This window comes from Callospermophilus lateralis, chromosome 17, assembly GCF_048772815.1.
Source record: "Callospermophilus lateralis isolate mCalLat2 chromosome 17, mCalLat2.hap1, whole genome shotgun sequence".
Lineage (NCBI taxonomy): Eukaryota > Metazoa > Chordata > Mammalia > Rodentia > Sciuridae > Callospermophilus > Callospermophilus lateralis.
In genome coordinates, this window is record NC_135321.1 from 1,932,286 (window position 1) to 1,951,758 (window position 19,473).

At 55.5% G+C, this 19,473-nt stretch overlaps 1 protein-coding gene across 4 annotated transcripts in view; it reads left to right on the forward strand.

Annotated features, from left to right (window-relative positions):
- Positions 1-19,473, forward strand: part of Mbp (myelin basic protein) — an 84,211-nt gene extending 64,738 nt beyond the window's left edge. For 2 of the 4 annotated variants that reach the window (XM_076836794.2, XM_076836797.2), the window contains 4 exons: positions 7,576-7,680; positions 8,950-8,985; positions 9,365-9,397; positions 17,989-19,473. In XM_076836794.2, the coding sequence (XP_076692909.2) occupies positions 7,576-7,680; positions 8,950-8,985; positions 9,365-9,397; positions 17,989-18,033 (219 nt within the window). In that variant the 3' untranslated portion in view covers positions 18,034-19,473. Of the gene's footprint in view, positions 1-4,254; positions 4,264-7,575; positions 7,681-8,949; positions 8,986-9,364; positions 9,398-12,820; positions 12,944-17,988 lie in introns of all 4 variants that reach the window. The other 2 variants (XM_076836796.2, XM_076836795.2) reach the window with 2 other exon arrangements.

Sequence of the window (19,473 nt, forward strand, 5' to 3'; positions counted from 1 at the left end):
TCTAACATGGCAGCACAGACCCTCGGAGGACACGGAGGACCGGGTGCTGCTGAGGTGGACACTCCGCGCACATCGGCCTCTCTCCACAATACAGAGTCTCAACGGGGTCAGGTGGGAAAAGCCTGGGGTGAGGGACCCAGCACAGACGACCCTCCATAAGAAGCCCAAAGTCAGGCTCACAGCGTCCTCAGGTTGCAGACACAGTGCCACCAGGGCCCTGTCCTCCACAAGCCATGAGGACCACGCCCTCATCGGCACTCAGACACCTGAAGCACCAGGTCCCCGAGAGCTCACACAAGGAGGTCTACGGAAAGCACAGGAACAAAATGCGCTTCCTGATCAGAATGGGCCAGAGCCTCTTCGTGACGTGAGAGTGTTCTGCATGCGGCCAGGTCATCAGGGACGATCCCCAGGGCATGGGAGAGGCGAGCCAGCACAGGAGTCGGCGTTAAGACGGCCGTGAGTCCCACGGTGGGCTCGCTGTTCACTCTGAACCTCGGGCACCACTAGCAGCCACAGGGAGCCGAGTCGGCCCACGCAGGCTCTCAGCTACGCATTCATGCTGTGTGTCTGCTGGCTCTCATTGTCCAGAAGACACAGCGAGCACACCAGAGCCCCCGAGGGCGAGCAGGGAGAGCACCCCAGTGCAGCGGGCTGGCAGGCACGCCTGGAGGCGCAGAGCCACTCCCACCCAGAGGAGCAAGTAGAGGGCACTGGCCGGAAACTGCACTGCTGCAGGTTCATCACTGGAATTCCAGGTTGGTCAGGAGAGAGAAAACTCACAGCCGAGACGCAAAGTAAGAGCTAGGAACCTTTTTCTTTCCTAACCGTGGAACCCAGGCACCAGTTAGTCTTGGAGACTTTGTCTCCTTTAATAAGACCCAGATGCAAATGGTGCACACATCTCTGCCCTGCTTCCATGAAGCAGGCTCTAGATTCCAAGGAGCCACTGGATACCCAGTCTGACCGCCTCAGATGCCCTGCACCTATGCTTATTGTCTGATATGACTTGCTAATGTAAGAACTCCCGGCTCTCCCCAGCCTTAAAGCAGGTTGGAAAACCGTGAAAATCCCTTCCTGACTTGAAGGGAACCGGCAACCCCGTCTGTGAGCGCCCCCTGCTGGTGAGTGGCATTGTCACAGTTTGAGGGAAAAGAATCTTCTCATAAGAAACAGGGTCCAGGAGAAAGCATTTATTCTATAGATAAATAAAATGGTCAGGCCGTGACTCCCACCCATAGTTTCTAAAGCTCTTGACGTGTTATTTACCATTAAGAAGTTGGGGTGGTTTTTTGTTTGTTTGTTTTGTTCACCATGATGCAAACCTCTATTTTATGAAAAGAGGTCCGTGAGATAGTAGTAAGTAAAAGAGAAAACCCAGGCTAACAAAATAGTGTGCACATCATGATCTCTTTCAAAGCCACTTGAAAATCTATCTGTGTTTGTGCATAAAGCCAGGCCTAAAAATTAGGTCATCAAAGTGTCAATCTGAGTCCCCCGAGTGCTACCATTTCCACAGACTCAACTTTACTTGGCACGTTGTAGAGTATGTATTAATTTTCTAAACTGGAGAAAACACTTTTTAAAGTTAGACCATTTTCCTGACCTTCATGCATCCAAATACTCAGCTCCAGTGCCAGGTGCCGGCTCTCTGCCTGCTGGGTTCCAGCGTTGCTGGGGGCCCTGGCCCTGCGGCCCTTTCTTGTTTATGGTGGACCAATCTTCTCATGCTTCCTGTGCAATTCAGCCACCTGCAAAGACAGCGCTTAAGCCAGCCAGCACAGGCAGGCTCAGATCCAGCAAGTGACGGAGATGCCAGCGAGTCTGGCTTCTTGTTCAGCTTAGTGAATGTAATTAAAAGCACTTCACCAGAGAACTACTTACCTAAAAGAAACTGACCTCCCCACAGGGACCTACGCACCAGGGTCCTGGGGCAGGGGCTCCACTGACTCCTGATGGCAGGGGGAGAAGCCGAGGAGAGGTGACTGCCCCAGCAGGGCCACTTCCCCTGGCCTGGCCCTGTTCCCCACTGTCACAGCTCCTTCAGGTGTGCAGCTCCTGCTGGACTGTGAAGCTACTCGGGGTCCCCCTTCCTCCCCTGGAGACCTGCCCAGTGCCCGCCACTCATCATTTCTGCTGGGGCCGGCACACGTCCTGGTCTCTTCTGGCCTGGGACGGATGGCCTTGTCTCCAGGAAGGCTGAGAGCACCCACCAGCCTTGCCTGCGCCAGCCTCTTCCAGGACACGATGCGGAGCCCAGGAAGCCTGCCTCAGAGCCGCTGGCGTTCTACCCCCACGAGGGCCTGGGTGGTGTGCTACAGGGGGAAGTGGACGTGATGCAGTTCCCTGGAGAAGGGGCTTGTGCTTGTGGGGAGAGCGCAGTAGGGCAGCCAAGGAAGCTCTGGAGGTGGCTGATGCCATGGTCACACTCACACACAGGGTCAAAGTGCCAGTGCCACCCAGCGGCACACTGCAGAGCGGCTGAAAGGGTTAAGATGTGGCTAAGGTACAGTCTCCCGGCCACAGGCCCCCATACGTGATAGTCCATGACAAGGGCCTAATTATATCTTATTTTATAAAGTAACACATAGTAAAATGGGCTTGTTTTGTGTACACTTCTATAAATTCTAGAATTGTGGAAATTTGGGTAGCTGTCACCACTACTAAGGGTACGACACCCCTCCTCCCATACCCTAAACCCTGCCAAGCCCAGCTCTGGTCTCCCTCACTATAGTTTTGCCTTTGCAAGAATGTCACAAAATGGGATTATGTAGCATAAAAACCCCTTAGAATGATTTCTCTCACTCCACATGATTTGGAGATGCCTTTGAGTCATTGCATGCACCCAGATTCTGTCAATACCCTTTCACTGTTGAGTAGTATTCCATTGCGTGGACATACCATAGTGCACTTATCCCCCATCCACAGAAGAACATTTTGGTTGCTTGTGATTGTTAGTGATCGTGAGCTGAACTGCTATAAACATTCAGGCATGGGTTTCTGTGAGAACATAAGTTTTATTTAAGATGTCAATTATCTTTCCTTCAAAATGTTGGTGACCAACATTTTCATCGTAAAAATATTTCCAAAAAATGCCTCATCCCTGTTTTATTAACCAGAGCAGACAGCGGAATTGCAGGCCATATGGAAGCAGGTGGGTAACTTTCTAAGAACTGCCAGGTTGTCTTTCAGAGTGATCTGCCCCTACCTGCATCCCCACAGTAGCGCATGCCAGCCCAGGTGCCCCACACCCTCGCCCACCCGGCAATACCAGCACCCGTCCCGTCGCCCTTCACAGGCCTGTGGCCATGCCACTCCACGGCTGTCCTCGTCTTCCTGATGGCCCACGTGCTGGGCGTCTGCTTCATGTGCTGACTTGACCTAGGTAAGCCTCTTTGGCGAAGCGTCTATTCTAGTGTTTCCTCTATTTTTCAGTCAAATTGTTTGTTTTCTTCCTTGAGTTTTGAAGGCTTTTCACACGTCTTGGATTCAGGCCCTTTGTTGATATGGGAGTCACCGTGTTTTCTTCCAGTCTGTAGTCTGTCTTCTCATTTTCTTGCAGGAAAAGCAGTTTGAGGCTTTGATAAGGCCCAAGTGGCCCCTTCTATCCTTTATGGATCACCTTTTGGTGTCAGGTCTAACTTCTTGCCCACACCCAGATCACGACTATTTTGTTTCCTTTTAAAGTTCTAGAGTTGAGCGTTGCCAATAGAGTTATGATCCGTTTGTAAGTTAATTTGTATAGAAGGCGTGAATCTGGATTAAGAGGTTCTTTGGTTTGGTTTGGGTTTTGGGTTTTGGGTTTTGCATATGGATATTTAACTGTTCCACATTTGTTGAAAAGACCGTCCTCTCTTCTTGAACCGAATTGTGTTTGAACCCTTGTCAAAAATCCACGGGGTGCGTCTGTGAGGTGTGTCTGGGTGTGTCTGGCCTCTCCCTGCTCCAGGGCCATCTGCTCCAGTGCTGTTACTAAGTAGTAGATCTTCAGGAGTGGGATTCTCTAACTTGCTCTTCTTTTTCTCATTTGTCTGGTCATCTCGATTCCTTTGCATTTCCGTACAGTTCAGAATCAGTTTGTCCATGTCATTGGGGACAGTCGATTTCTTGACCATGCCGAGTCTTCTAACCCATTACCACGTTGTGCTTCTCCAATCAGGTCTTCTTGAACTTCTAGCCTTTATCTAGCAACAACCTCACCAGCTCCCTGGCCCAGGCGTTTTGACTCTTCATTCTGCACCCCCGTCCCATCAGGGGAAGGAAGTACAACGCTGGTCATGGGCTGACCTCGGCTGGTCAGCAAGCCCAGCTCTGGTGGGAGACAGTTTTTGTTAGACTCAGACCTAATACCTTGTTTCTTCTCCATTGTTTTATACAGTGCTGTTTACAAAAATCTATATAAGAATTTTGCTTAGCTCTTCATTGCTATTATACAAGACTATGATTTTCTAAATGTCCTTTTAGGGAAAAGGCCACTACCACGGTAGCATAACAGTACAATTATAGCTACATGACTACCCTCAAATCATCTGTGCAACTGACAATCTAGACCCAAAGCCTAAGTCAAAATAATCCAGTCACTCTTCAGTGCATATATAACCAAAGTTTGTGTGGTTCCTAACACGTGGATTTATTGTTTATGTTCAGCTCTGAATTAAAAGTGACCTAAACAGTCTACATGCTGATTAGATAGTTGTTCCTTATGGCATACTTAATTGGGTGCTGAGGGATCTCAATATTCCAATATTCCAATTTCCTTTCTCGTGAACAGTTCTGATGCCTGATTTCATATTTCCAGCTAACACGCAACCTACCAACTTCAGGAGCTCCTTAAAATATTTAAATTGCTTCCTCCCCTCCAAAGTTTAGTGACATATTCATTATAAATACAATTTACAAAAATTATAATTTTTATTTATTCAAAGTGGGTATGCACGTGTATAACACTGTCTACCTAATTCTTCACTAAATCTCTCACAACATGAACAAGCTTTGACAAGATGAGAGCTACCCAAGGGGACCGAACCTCCACGTAGGTCCTAGGCATTTTTCCAGGTTTATCACAAGGTGAGGGATTAACGGTGGACTCCAGACCTGACTCTCAGCTGGTGGACGTGGTGTTCAGCTCCAGGCAGGGTCAGCTTGAGCTGATTCAGGGCTGTTAAAGTCTGCCTCAGGCCCTAGGGCTGGGTCTAGGCAGTAACTTCGCCTGATGGACAGACCAGAGAAGCAAAGTCGCTCCTCTTAGGGCAACAACCTCACCAGCTCCCTGGCCCAGGCGTTTTGACTCTTCATTCTGCACCCCCGTCCCATCAGGGGAAGGAAGTACAACGCTGGTTATGGGCTGACCTCAGCTGGTCAGCAAGCCCAGCACTGGTGGGAGACAGACGACCCCATGAGAATTAGATAGCAGGTTCTTGGACTAAGAACCAGGCGACATGGTCAGGTTCAAGGCCACAGGCCCTGCCTCTGAGGAGGACAAGCCAGTACCTCCCTACAGCAGCCAGCAAGAGGACAAGGCACTGCGGACGTTTGGGCCCGGGCAGAGAAGAACCTGCGGATGGAGAAGAGCACGGGTGGCCAGCCCCTCTGCTGAGCAAGGCTGAAGGCCAGCTGGGACCAGGAGGCTGATAAGCGAGAAGTGCGAGGGAAGGGAACAGTTAAGAGGTCAACACAGGGTTTCAGTTATTAAGAAATCCAGGGATAAAACCAGATCATTCTTTCACCCACCAGTTGGTTCCCAAGCTCTGGGCAGGCCCATCTGTTTTGCTCCTGCCGTGTTTGCAGAGCATGGCTCACACCTGCCCTGGCCGTCGGTCAGGAGTGAGTGGGACCAACACAACGCATCAGGACGGCATGAGTGCCCCATCCTGGTGCGCTCACAGCCTGGAGAGGTGGGCAGACCGTCCTCAGGTACCTGTGCAGCGCTCTGTGACTCTGGAGCAGGGGTGTCAGTGAGGGGCCTCACTGAGGCCCACGGGTGCGTGTGCTCGGCCTCCTCCAGGGCACGCCTGCCCACGTGAACGGAGAGAGGGCGGGTGCCGGGTGTCGCCCTGGTGGGCGGGTAGGCGCAGGCGAGGAGAGGGTAGAGCCTTTCATCAGCCCTGGGGCATGGACCCCACTCTGGGCAGGCCACTGGCCTGTGTGACAGAAAGGGACTGGACTTACACATGGTCCAGAAAGCTTGCAGCCCACCCTGTGAAGTGTGGCCAGAGGGGAGACTCAGAAGGAGAAATCAGTTAGGAGGCAGTGACTAGAGGCTGGGCCTAGAGCCTTGGCCTCCACCTGGTGGGTGAAGCTGTGAGCTCTGTCCCTGCGATGACAGGAGCCGGTAGGAAGAGAGCCAGGAATGCGCTGAGGAGAACCGTCAAGGGAGTGATGGGGCAGTAGACCAGGAAGTGTCAAGGCACAGGCAGCATCAAGCCCCAGGGTCTGAGGGACAAAGACCCACAGGTGGGAGTAGCCACAAATGTTACCAAGTGCATGCCTGGGGAACTCGGCACACTTGTCCCTCTAAAGACAATAGTCACCCGTTGAGCCAAGCCCGGAAGATGAGCTCTCTTAAGCTCCAGAGATGCACCTGCAGGCATTTTGGTGGTAAAACTGTCTGTGAAGGCAGGGTCCTCCCTCCCACATGCCCTGAGGAGCCAGGTCCGGGGTGCTCACGGCCCGCTGCCTGGCCATGGCAGAATTCTCTGCTGTCCGTGGGCTACGCAGGGAGCCGGACCAAGCTCCTCTGGTCTCCAGGGCGTCCCTGTGTAACTGCTGTCCGACAGCTGCAGGCTTCTCACGGGCACTACAGTGATGTCCACGTGGGTTCTGGGAGTGGCCGTGAAAGGTCGAGGGAGAAGTCAAACCGAGTTTGTGCTCTACTGCTGGCTCTGAGTCCTTCCTTTGGTTTTCTGAGAACCGCCCTGTTCTGAAGGCTCTGCACGGATGAATGGAGCGCTGGCTGGCGCCTCCTGTGCAGGGCTGACCTCTGCTCACTGTGGACCCCGCCTAGCTGCAGCTCACACTGCAGCTTACACTGCAGCTCACACTGCAGCTCACACTGCAGCTAGTGCCTCTTCACATCCTTCTTATTCAAGATGAGCAAGCGTCTCCCCAGATGAGGCAGACCTGGCACCGTGGTGGCAGGGGACATTTTGAGAAACAGGCCGGCGCATGTGGCCAACAGCCTCAAACCTGGTCAGGGTCCTCTTTTGCTGTTAGCGGTGGTTTGTGCACCATTCCTGAGCATTTTTCTCTATCCAGACCAGAAGCCTGGGGGTGATTAGTATTTCACCTGCCCCGGTCCTAGATGAATTGCCTTTAATCACTGTCACTTCTGCTTGGTCAGTTCCTGGCTTCAGGAGAAACAGCCGCTAAGTCAGTGATACAAACATCTACCCAGCAAGTCGCAGTCACACGACCAAATGCCCTGCCCTGACCTCCAAACCTGCCGGGGGGCCTCCTGTCACAAGGTCCTTAGTGATAAGAAAAAAGAAAATCTCCATCCACAAAGGAACAGAGGTCCCCCTGCCTGGGGACCAGACCAGGCCCCTGCCCATCTGAGTCATGCCCTCTCTCTTTCAGGACTCACATGCAGCAAAGACTGCCCACTACGGCTCCCTGCCCCAGAAGTCACAGCATGGCCGGCCCCAAGACCAAAACCCTGTAGTCCAGTTCTTCAAGAACATCGTAAGTGAGGGCTCAGGGGAACCCGGAGATCGTAAGGGGGATCACGAGGCTGGGGACCCCCCCACGGCTGGCGTGGGCTGGCCTCAGACACTCAGCCCTCAGCAGGAACGTGCCACAGGATCCCAGGTCACAAATAGCACTTCTAAACCACCTTGCCCCTTACAGACGGCTCGCTACCAAGGAGCCTGCTTCTCCTGAGACCAGGCCCAGGCTTGGCAGGACTGTGAGGCAGGACAGGGATCAGTGGCTGCCTGGGTCAGGGAGAGAGAGGCAGGAAGACGGAGCACAGGCATCTGCTCCAGGTGACACTGCGAGGGAGGGACAGACATTTGTTCAAGCCATAGGATGTGCGACCCCAGCAAGCCTTATATTATCTGGTTAATAGTAATAATGTATCAGCCTTGGTTCCTCAGTGGTGACAAAGGTGAGAGTTAATGGCAGAAACTGCCCAGAGCGTTTGGTAACTCCCCATAGGTATATGGGAAATGTACAGTTTCTGCATAATTTTTCCATGAATCTAAAGCTGCTTAACAAAATGAAGTTTATTAAAACATAAGAACAGCTGGACATAGTGGTGCACACCTATAATACTATGGCTTGGGAGGCCAAGGCAGGGGGATTGCAAGTTCAAGACCAGCCTCAGCAACTTAGTGAGGCCCTGTCTCAGAATATAAAAATAATAATAATAATAAAAAGGACTGGGCATAATAAAAATAAAATTGAAAATAATAAATATTATATAATATAGGAAATAAAAATAAAAAGTGCTCAGTGGTTAAGTGCCCCTGGGTTTAATTCCCAATACCAAAACCTTAAAAATAAAAAAAATGAAATAAAATCAAGAACAAAATGGTGGGCTTCCAATGGTGAGCACCTGACGCAGCAGACATTTTAAGGTAAGACTCTGGTAAGCAACTTCGGGGGCCACGGGCCGGGGGCTTTCCCCGCAAAGCCCAACTGTCACCGGGTGCCTTGCCCCCAGCCTCCCCCACCCAAGTGTGGCTGGTGAGTGTCACGGGGACCAAGACGGGCCGGCTCTGGCTGGAGAGCCTCGCGTGTGTGGCCCACCGTCCCTGCTCAGCCCTGGAGCCCTTGTAGGCTCGGTCCTCCTTCACCTGGACAGAAATGGGGACGGGGTCGGCCGTGATGGGCTCCTGCCCACGGGTGTGAGCCCCTGTGTGCCAACATGGCCAGTCTGACCTGGGGAGAGTGGGGCTGCTGGGAGGGAGGGTGGCTCCCCTCAGCCCAGCCTTCTTGTGTGTCTTCCAGGTGACACCTCGCACGCCACCTCCATCGCAAGGAAAGGTAAGACTGGAACACTCCTGTTAGTCCTCCCTCTGTTCGTAGGGCTTCCTGGAACTCCAACATGCACCGAAAGCAGAGGTGGACTCAGGGCTACTCAGATCCACCCCAAAGCCTGGGCCGTGTGGCTCCCTGGAGGGAGCTGGCAGACCAGGGCGTGTGCCTACTTGGCCATGAGACAAGCCCAGTAGATGCCCGCCCCCTTTCCCTGAGTAGGAACTGGCAACCCTGGGCTGGGACAGAGCTCCAGGGGACCCTGCTGGTCCCTGGAGCCGGATGGACCCTGCCCACCTCCTCAGGGCTCTGCCGTTCTGATTCGGATGCTTGTTTATCTTTCTTCCCACGATCGCCATGTCACTGTTTGCTTCTCTTCCTCACACAGGGCAAAGGACTGTCCCTCAGCAGATTTAGCTGGGTAGGTGACACGCATCCCCCTTCAGCTTCTGCCCCCTCTGCTCTGCACAGTCCCGCGCTTGTGTCCGTTCTCTTTCAGTTGCTTAACAGTCCTGCCTTTTCTTCCTACCCAGACCAATTTGCACACAGCAGTTAACGGTGGCTTCCTCCTGGGGCTGGGGGTGAGGCGTGGTCTTCCCCTCCGGCCAGTGAGACCCGGCTGCTCCAGACCAGGCACTGGGAGGCCAGCGCCTCTTCTCCTGAGGGCTCCCAGGAGAGCTGCCTGCCCCCCCCCCCACTCCCCCGGCAGCCCTGTGCTGGAGAGAACTCCCAGTGTCCTTCCAATACCGCTGAGGGGGAGAACAGGTCTCATCAGGTCAAACGGGGAACCGTGGCTGACGTTTAATCCCAAATGTTGAAATTTATTAAGGAACGATGCAGCTGAGGAAAACTAAAGATGCTGAATCTGGTTCTGTGATTTATGATAACCCCATTAACCCCCAAGATCCCGTGGTTTTGTGTGTGTGTGTGTGTTCAGTAATAATTAAAACTCATACATTTGAGGCTGGGGATGTGGCTCAAGCGGTAGCGCGCTCGCCTGGCATGCGTGCAGCCCGGGTTCGATCCTCAGCACCATATACAAAGATGTTGTGTCCGCCAAATACTAAAAAATAAATATTAAAATTCTCAAAAAAAAAAAAAAAAACCTCATACAGAAAGCCATTCAGAAACGCCTCCTTAGGAATTTCAGGGTCTTTAATACCAACATCAAAATTTCCATGAAGATTTATAAAATGGTTAATTTGTTCGGTTTCCAGGAAGTGGTAAATCAGTGTCAGAGACTACTTAAAATTCCTACCAGTCTACCCTGACCACTTCTTTGACTTCAATTACTACCAAATATCGGACACAGTTGGTTCTTACTTCAAAAATTATTATTATCAGAATAAAATGAAGGCGTAAACACCGACCTGTGGCAGGGGACCGGATCTGTCTGGGGAACCAATGAGCCTCCATCTAGTACAGAGCCACCTGTGCGCTCAATTAATAAGCATCCCATAAATGAGTTTCCAAAAAGTATCAAGGAAGAAGAACAGGAGGAAAGGCAGCCCAAGCAGGCGGCAGGGAGGATGACCACTGGGAGAAGGAGCAGGGCTCTTGAAGCTCTGGGACATCCCGACTCTTCTCACCCTCAAGGACGAGCAGCGAGCTCTGCCGGAACCTGTATGCAGACAGCTGGGGCTGCCTCTGGGCTTCTAATGAGTTTGCAAAACAGGTGATGCTCACGTGGGAGGTGACCGTGGACCGATGCTCACGTGGGAGATGACCGTGGACCAGCTCACAGCTGATTAATTTTGATTTTCTGTGCCAGCAGGAGATGAAGATGATGTTGAAAACTAAAATCATCTTTGACCCAGAAATCTGGAGCTAGCCACTGCCTCACCTGCTCTTACCTTCTAGGGTGGACTGCCGGGTGCCGTGCACACCATCTCTGGTGGGGCCGGACGGGTGGGAAGACCCCCCTTTATTCCAGTCAGTCAGAGGCTAACAGCCTCCATGCCCTCTGTGCTCGGCTTGGTCCTGCTAAATCTGGTGGAGTCGCTCTTTCTGAAGCAAACTCCCTCTCCGACGTGGTTTGGTGGTGGTTCTCTGGAGCTGTGGGAACGTCTGTTTCCTTGGCTGGATTCCAGACGGTCCCACTGACGTCTTGCTGGCTCTGCTGTGTGTTTCCTGATAAACTCTAGGTCATGCAAAGATGAGAGTGACCAAGGATTCCAGAGGAGGAGGTGGCAAACCAATGGTGGATCTGAAAGCCGGTCGGTCTCTGAACTCAGTGTTCAGAGCCCTTTATTTCTGGGGAAAACCACCAGAGTGAGACAGAGGACTTAGTGTTGGTCCGGGAAGTGTGGGTTTCTATCGTTTAACGGTGTCTGTCTGTTTGGCACAGCACTTCCTAACTGTCACCGTCCCCGTGTGCCGTCACGGAGTCTGCGTGTCTGTGGAAACCTCTGGGGTGCGAGGGCGGAGCTGGCTTGACTCCAGTATGTGGTGCTTGGACCTTTTATGCCACAGTCCCTGTCCCCAACCCTGCTTGATAACCCTGGTGACAGTTTCACCTGAAAGGAGACACGTGTTCTGGCAGGCAGGCTGAAAGGAAAGGCGCTGGAGGGGCAGCCGTAGGGTGGACAGTGCCTGAAGAGAGGACCCTGGGTCCAGCTGCAGTGCTGCCCAAATCCCTGGAGGTGGCCTTGAAGAGCTGGAACCTTCTGGATCCCATCCTCAAGGCCTCCAAAATGAAGGGACGGTCATATTGGTTCCAAGGTCCTCCTGACACGAGGCCCTTCTGTGACTTTAGTAAAGCACCATGGGCTGATGCTCAGGCCCCAGGCGCAGTCAAGAGGTGGCTGATCCCGTCACTAGCGTCTTTGGGAAGGACGGTTCTCCATTCTTATTTACAAAGCAAGAGGCAAAATCCTGGGCCCTCCCCGTGGCCCTCCTGTGGGCACAGGCCCTCACCCAGGGGCTGGTGTTCCCACGTCCATGTCCCTGTAGAGCTCACGCTGGCCGTGGGAGCTCCCGTTGGGCCATCAGTGTATTGAAAAGTCTGGGACACGCCGATGCGCTCACCTCAGTGATCACTCGCCACTGCTACTTCCCACCAGGAACTGGGCGCCCCTTCCTGAAGTGAGGGGCAGGCTGCGGGGTCCTGGTGGCCAGGGTGGAGGTGTCTGGCCCTGAGCGGCAGGAGCCTGGGGAAGAAATGGCACTAGCCCAGGAGTGGATGAGGAGACTGAAGCACAGAGACTTTCTGACAGCAGCCTCAGATCACCTAGCTAGAAAGTGAGGTCGCTGCGCCCCCGCCTGCCGTCTGGGTGCCCCTTGCTTCCCTGCCCTCTGCCCGCAGCCAGGGCTGACAGAGCCTGGGCCCAGGCCACGCTGTGGTAAGCGAAGCTGTCTCCTGACTCCCTTGGAGAGCTTCCTCTGCACCAGAGACTTGGGGAGCCCTTTAGAAAAGGGATGAGCCTCAAAACCTCAGTGTGTGCGAGGACTCCGGATCCTCTCAGGTGCCTAGACCCAGGCAGGTGGGAACAGCCGCCAGACTGTGGGGACAGGCCTGTGCGCTCTTCCTGGTGTCTGCGTGGTGCGGCTGCCGCAGGGACCCGCCCTGCACCGGGGCAGGACCCCTAGCGTGTAGGAAAGCAGCTGCACCACTGTGGCTCTGTCTGCCAAGTCATGGGCTTGGGCCTCAGACCAAAGCCTGGCCGAGCCAGAGCCCTGTCTGATGGGCTCGGGGACAGGCACCTCTCCGACACCTGCATTCTTAGCTCAGGGCTGACCTGCACCTCCCCAACCCCTCGCCGATTCCCTCTGATGGATGGGTCGTCCCCTGGTGCGCCCTGGTGGCAGCTGTGAGTAGACACTGAGCTCTGGTCTTCTCTTGCAGGGGGCCGAGGGGCAGAAGCCAGGATTTGGCTCTGGAGGCAGAGCTTCTGACTCTAAGTCGGCTCACAAGGGATTCAAGGGGGCCCACGACGCCCAGGGCACGCTTTCCAAAATCTTTAAGCTGGTAACGTAACCTTCCTTCCCTGGGGAAACGCGGGGGCCCTGAGCGTCACACTGTGTTCACAGTGAAAGGGGCTCAGGCCAAAGCACGGCCCAGCACAGAGGCCAGGAGCCAGAGAGCCTTGGTGAAGAGACTAGCAGCTTCCAGAAGCCCCAGCTAGCTTGGCCAAAGGGTCAGGTCCACCACCAGGGCCCCCATGCACTCTCTTCCCAGAGCTCGGGGCAGGGGGCAGGCTGGGCCAGCGCCCACTGCCTTGCCTCCTGGGGAGTCAATTTGGAGTGAGCCTGCTGTAGAAGGCACATGTCGGTTAAGATCCGGGCTCTCCTGAGGCCTCCCTGTGAGCCACACACCGAGCCAGGATGCCGCTGACACCGGGTGTCAGGTGGGACAGCTGATCTCCGGTTGCGACTGAGCGATGACTGAAGCCCCTCCAGGAAGGGCTGTGGCTAAAAGGCACTGGGCCCGTGGGGTCAGGGGCCAATGCCAGCCCGCTGTCCCTTAGCCTGTGGCCCTGGCCCCCAACCTCTGAGACTCAGTTTCCTCATCCATGAAAGGGGTGATGTCAACGCACCTCTGCACCATGATGAAAGCAAGCCACAGCCAATGTGACACAGCTGGAGGGGCCGTGGCTCCCCTGTGGACACTGATGACGGCCGTGGGGCCCAGAGTGCTGCTTTAGGAAAACCGGGCAGAGCACAGACCCACCCAGGGGCCTCATGAAAGGGCAGACAGGGCAGCTACGGCCCCGGGAGTGTCTCTCAGGCACTTTCCTTGGGCTTTGGGGGCCTTTGTCAGGGAGCCTACAGGGCTCCTTCCTGGGGGGCAGTGCAACCACACCCCCAGCCCAGGCCTTTATCCTGAGCCCAGTCCCAAGCTGCCCCATAAGGACATCTGCCCTCTGGGACGTCCCCGGAGGTCTGCAGGCAAGACACGTGCACAGCCCTGGCTTAGACATCAGGCAGCACCAGGGCCCACAGCTCCGAGACGACAGGAGGAGGATCAGCCTCACTGCCTCCTTCCAGAGGAGGAGCTGACATGGAGGGACCCTGCCTCTGCCCACCTCAGCCACCCTTCACTTCCAGACCAGGCCTCAGTGTGGAGCGGGCTCTGTCTGACCTCTGTCCATCCAGGGCCTGGGGAGGTCACAGTAACATCCAGACAAGGCCCTCCGGATTGAAAGGCCACAGGTCCTCTGGAGAAGGGGAGTGTCCTCAGCTGCCCGGAAGCAGATGCTCTGACCTGGGGAAAGGGACAACCCAGGACCATCACTGCCCGGAAGCAGTGGCCTCACAAGGAAGCCACATGACCTGGGCTTCTGGGCCTTGAGCCGCCCAGCTGGCCAGGGGCTGTGGACCCAGGCTGGTGCGCATCCATGGATGGGGCAAGGGTGCCAGGTGTGACCCTGTAGGAGGCTCATTCAAAGCACCCACCATGTGCCTGGTGCCCGGATGCCCACCTGAGCAGTGCAGTCGAAGCAGCGCCTGGGCAGAGGCCTTGCTCTAGAGGTGCCCAGTGGTGTACAGTGAGTCAGGGCCCCTCGGGGGACGGCAGGGCAGTGTAGGCAGTGGTCGTGTGCCGCAGGCTGGGGAGCAGGCCACAGTGGAGGACCCCGCAGCAGGAACACTTGGCAAAGACCTGAAGGAGGGCAGGAACAGAGCAGGAGAAGGCCTCGTGGGCTTGCAGGAGGACAGCAGCCGGTACCACGTGGCTTGACCATGACCGTGAATGAGGCACCGGGCTCTAGGATGGAGCGACAGGTGCGACCTGAATTTTAGTGTTGAAATGAAAATCAAGAGTTTCTGGCGAGGACGAGTGAGAATGGTGGCAGGAGTGGTGACTGGACTGGGGTTCTCTGGCTGGACGAGGGGAGGCGGCCTTGGGAGTCTCACAGCGGCACTGGGAGGTGACGATCGGTGGAGGCGAGGTTCCAGCAAAACTTCCACAGGGTGCCTTCTGGGTGAGACCAAGGACCTCGGGGACGCTGATGGAGGCGGCCCAGGCGGATGCTGACCTCGGCCTCTGCCAGAGCGCCTCTCCTCCCGGCCCCAGGCGGTCAGTGACCCCAGGCGGCCAGTGACGGTCTCTGTCACAGAAGAAGCCTTGTCTAAATGATGGCCCGCCGGCTTCTCCATGGGGAATCGCCTGGACCCTTCCGCCTGTGAACTGTTTCCTCAAGCAAAGGAGGGTTTAATCAGTGCGCCACGGTTAGCCAAGCCACGCAGTGAGGAGGCAGAGGCCAGGCCACTTGGTCTGTCATGACAGGAAGCCTAGAGCCCACGATGCCACTGTGCCCTGAGAGACCCCTTTCATCTTCTTGGTGAAGGACTAGCGTCGCTGCAGGACTCTCTGAAAACAGGGGAGGACGGCCTTGCGCGGGGGGTCGGCTGGGCGCCTGCTCTTGCCCCTGGCCACAGCGCCCACGTCGGGCTGCGCGACTCTCCCTGTGGTGTCTGGGGACGACGGCGCCTGGATCCTTTCGCCTGCAGCTTTTCCACTCTGTGCCTCAGGCCAGAGGTGGCAGCGCGTCGGGGAGGTGGGATTTCACAGGAGAACTGAGTACCGTCTGCACGGCTGCCCTGGGCATCTCTGTTGGGCTCGCCCAGGTAACTTGGCCCATAGAAGGGGTCCTCTTGTGTGTCCCTGCTGAGGTCTATCCGCTTGGAGGAGGGACCATGCTCGCCCTTGTCCTGCAGTACTGAGCCCTGGGAGGGCTGGCCCCTGCACTGACGTAGTGACCGGTGGAGACCCCTCTGACCTGCTTCCCTGTGCCCCTAACTGCCTTGTGGAAACATCAGGTTTCCCAGTTCGTGGTGTGACAGAGTGCTCACCTGAACTTTAACTCCATGTGTTCTTTGAGTTGTGTGTGTGTTAGGCCCTGTCCCTTGTCGGAGACACAGCAGGGCCACACAGTCCCTCCATGTCCCTGGTGGGTGCATGTGTGCATGTCTGCCCTAGCCTAGATGCTGGAGGGTCCTGGGATGTGGACAGGTCCTATGCAGCATGGCTCTGTCCCTGGAAAGCCCCAAATCCACAAAATGAACAGAAGGTAACTGAGCTGCCGCCTGGTCTGCCAGGCTCAACATGGGCCAGCTCCGCCCCTCAAGATGTGGTCTGAGGTGACCAAGTACAAAAAAACAGACTCCCCAAACATGCGAGCAAGAGGGCCGTGCTGATGGGCTCTGCCTCAGCTATGAGACGCTGTGACAAGAAAGTGCCCGGCAGCCACTCCTGTGAGTGACCTTGACCTTGACACCTGTCCTGAACCCTCTCGACACCTGGTTCATACCGGGGCTCCCCAGCTGCAGCGTGGGGACACCTGAGGGCACAGCAGCATCGTCCCCAGGCAGCTCCTGCGCACCCGCTCAGCGAGGGTCAGGCACACTCGGTGAGTCAGGGCTGGTGACGCTGCCCACCCAGAGGCTCTACTTGGGACACCTGGTCCTGCTCCTCAGGGACAGGTGCAGGGGCCTCCTGGTTCCTGCCACATGCTTGAGAGTCAGAACCGGTTGGGGCCACCCCAGAACAGAGTGTCCACGTGGGTCTGCCATGCCTGTGTGTGGGCGACCCGAGGGTGTGAAATGGGTGTTTTCCTAAATAGGTTCAAAACTCTCCTCAGATTCTTTTTGAGCTAAAATTTTTAAATTTCTATGTAGTTCCGGGGAGGCTTTAATTTATCAAATGTCAATATATTTCAATTAGTGTGGTTGTGATTGACCTCTGCGACAAATGCTCCTAACTGCCCACTGTGGCTGGGTGGCTGAATGACCATCACGGAGCCAAGAGAGTGGACCACATAAATGTCCCAGCGATGAGGAGGGCCGGAGGCAGGCAGGGCCTGGTGGGGACTGGGACACCCACTATCTCTTTCCTACCCTCCTGGACTTGAGCAGCAAGAGCACCCAGGAAGAGCGCCTCAGTCTCTAGGCCAAGCAGCCTGCCAGCAGGTGAACCAGCCCGCCGACTCCTAAGGTCGGCACGGGGTCTCGGGAGGCTGGTCTCCCCTAAGCTGTCACCTGCGAAAATAAAACTGCTTAGACAAGCTTCCAGTGCAGAGTCCTATGACGATGCACAGAGCCCGAGAAACGAGGCCGCTCGTCCTGAGACGTCCACCCTGACTGGCACACCCCTGGCCCCATGCATTAGTGACCCGTCTTGCCGGGCACCTTGCGACCAGGTCCAGACAGGGCATGCTGTCTCCAGTGCTGGCCTGCCCTTGGCAAACAGCATGCTCCTTGAGCCTTTTGCTTTTCTGGGGACAAATGAAATCTTTGAGAGATCAATTTTCATGCACAATCTAAGATTAAAAACAGAAAGCCACAGAGAAAGAGCAAAATTTGAGTGAAATTTGATAATTTAAAATACACACACACAAAGCAGTGCGGTCCCCCAGGTCTATCTGAATGGCGCTGAGTGCAGGGACCAGTGTCCCTTCTTCGGGGCCCACGCTTCCCTCACGCTGTGGTCACCGTAGGCCTGGGCTCCCTCTCAATCCGGGTGCCAACCCTTTTTTCCTTCAAATTGCACGTGTTGAGATGGCTCGTCAGGCATGGTGGTGAGATCCTGTGGGTCACAGTGTGAACACGCCCTCTGTGCCGTTGGCCTGCCTGGGTGTGGCAGAAGGGCCCCGCGGAGCGCCAGGCCCTGGAGCAGCCACCGCCAGGTGGTGTTTCTGGTGCACCCGGCGATTGCTGCGCTCACGGGCACTGCAGTCTTTCCAGAAACGCAGCCACCCCTGCTGTTGTTTCCAATGTCCCTCAGTCGCCTGGACTCCAGGCTGAAGAACTAAAGTGCCCACTGAAGGCAAAACACTGTAGCCATGGACAGAGGCGGCTGAGGGACAGCGCCGTCTGGGAGTCGAGGTCAGGTCTCTTCAGTGCCGAGGGGTGGCGCGGGAGACGGAGGCATCCTCTCTCTGCAGCACCTTTTTTTTTTCTGGCACAGGATGCCAACACGAGCATCTCAAGTGGTTTGTGACCAGGTGACCCCAGCAGTGGGGCAGCAGTGGGGCCACAGGCTCTCGCCTAACTCCTGTCTCTTCCTTTTCCCAGGGAGGAAAAGACAGCCGCTCCGGATCTCCCATGGCGAGACGCTGAAGCCCTGCCTCCTTCTTCCAGACCCTGTCCTCCGCTTCTTAATATAACTGCCTTAAACCTTAATTCCATGTGCATGGACTAGCTAGTTAGAGCAGACGACCCTCCTAACCCCGTGGAGCTGTGCGGGCAGCAGGCCAGGCACACGGCACCTACTGCCAATTTCTGACCAATAGTTAAATGCAAAAAGTGAAAACAAAAAAGGTCAAAACTGTCACATTTCATTTAAAGATGAGCTTCCTCGGGGCCTTCGCTGCCCTGCACGTGGCCCTGAAGCTTAGGGGTCTGCTCTCTGTAGGTTGAGGCCCCTGGTGTCCCCCTAGTTTACCCAACTCCACCCTGGACTTTCTTTTTGCCGGGACAGCGCTGCCCCTTGAAGCTTTCGCCACGGGCACTGCCGTGGAGCCGCTCGCCTGGAGCCAGAGAACAGGGCGTGGGACTGTTGATCCAGCTCCCTTGGTTTCCTTCCCCTGCCCTCTCCCACCTCCTAAAGCACCCTTTATGTTTCCTAACAGGATTAGACAGTCCGGGAGTGGCTTACTACACAGGGAGTTTTTGGTACGTGGACGCAGGCTGGGCAGCTGAGAGAGACCAGTGTGGGGTGGCGCAGAGAGGGGGGCGCCTCCAGGCCGGCCCCCCACACCCCACCTGCAGAATCTGAGCGCGGCAGAGGGAGGGAAAGGAGGCACACGGGCTGGGCGAGGGCCCCAGGCAGGAAACGGGAACTTGGGGAGTTAGGCACTGGAGACGTCGTGCATGTGGCCCCAAGTAGGCCACTGTGAAGAACTGCTTCCTCCCCAGAGCCCAAGGAGAGTCCAGGAGACTGAGCATCTCAGAGTGTGACTGCAGGAGTTCTCTGGGCGGCCTCACAGAGTCACTTCGGTCACTAGCACTGGGCGTGGCCAGCGTGGCTCACACTGGCAGTGTCCATTGGCACACACTAACCCGCATGAAAATATAACCTTCCCTCATTCCCCTCCTGGAAATGCCCCGTCCTCTGGAGAGTGCCCATTCCTGAATGACTAACCTGACGCGGAGCTGGCTTGGCTGACCTCGGGAGGAGGAGCTCTGCGCACCCTCCTGACCTGCCCTGCCCACTCCCCTCTTGACTCAGCTTGTCTTCAGACCCGCCCCGAGCCCACACGGGCATCATCTGCTGTACAGCAGAGATGGGGATAGCCCGACGCCAGCCTGTCTCTTCTTAATCCCACTCTAATCCTGAATGCTCAGTGTGGGTCTATCTAATGCCTATTAATACCAGCCTCCGCCGAGAGGGTAAGAGACAAAGCCGTAGGATCCCTGAAACAAACCTCCAGATGGTCCCCTAGAGCGCTGACCTCTCTGGGCAGTGCAGCTGCGTGACCTCCATCCATGGCTCTGTCCACACAGCGGGTGCTGCGGAGATGGGTCAACGGGGACCTCACTCTTCTTGAATATGGAAAT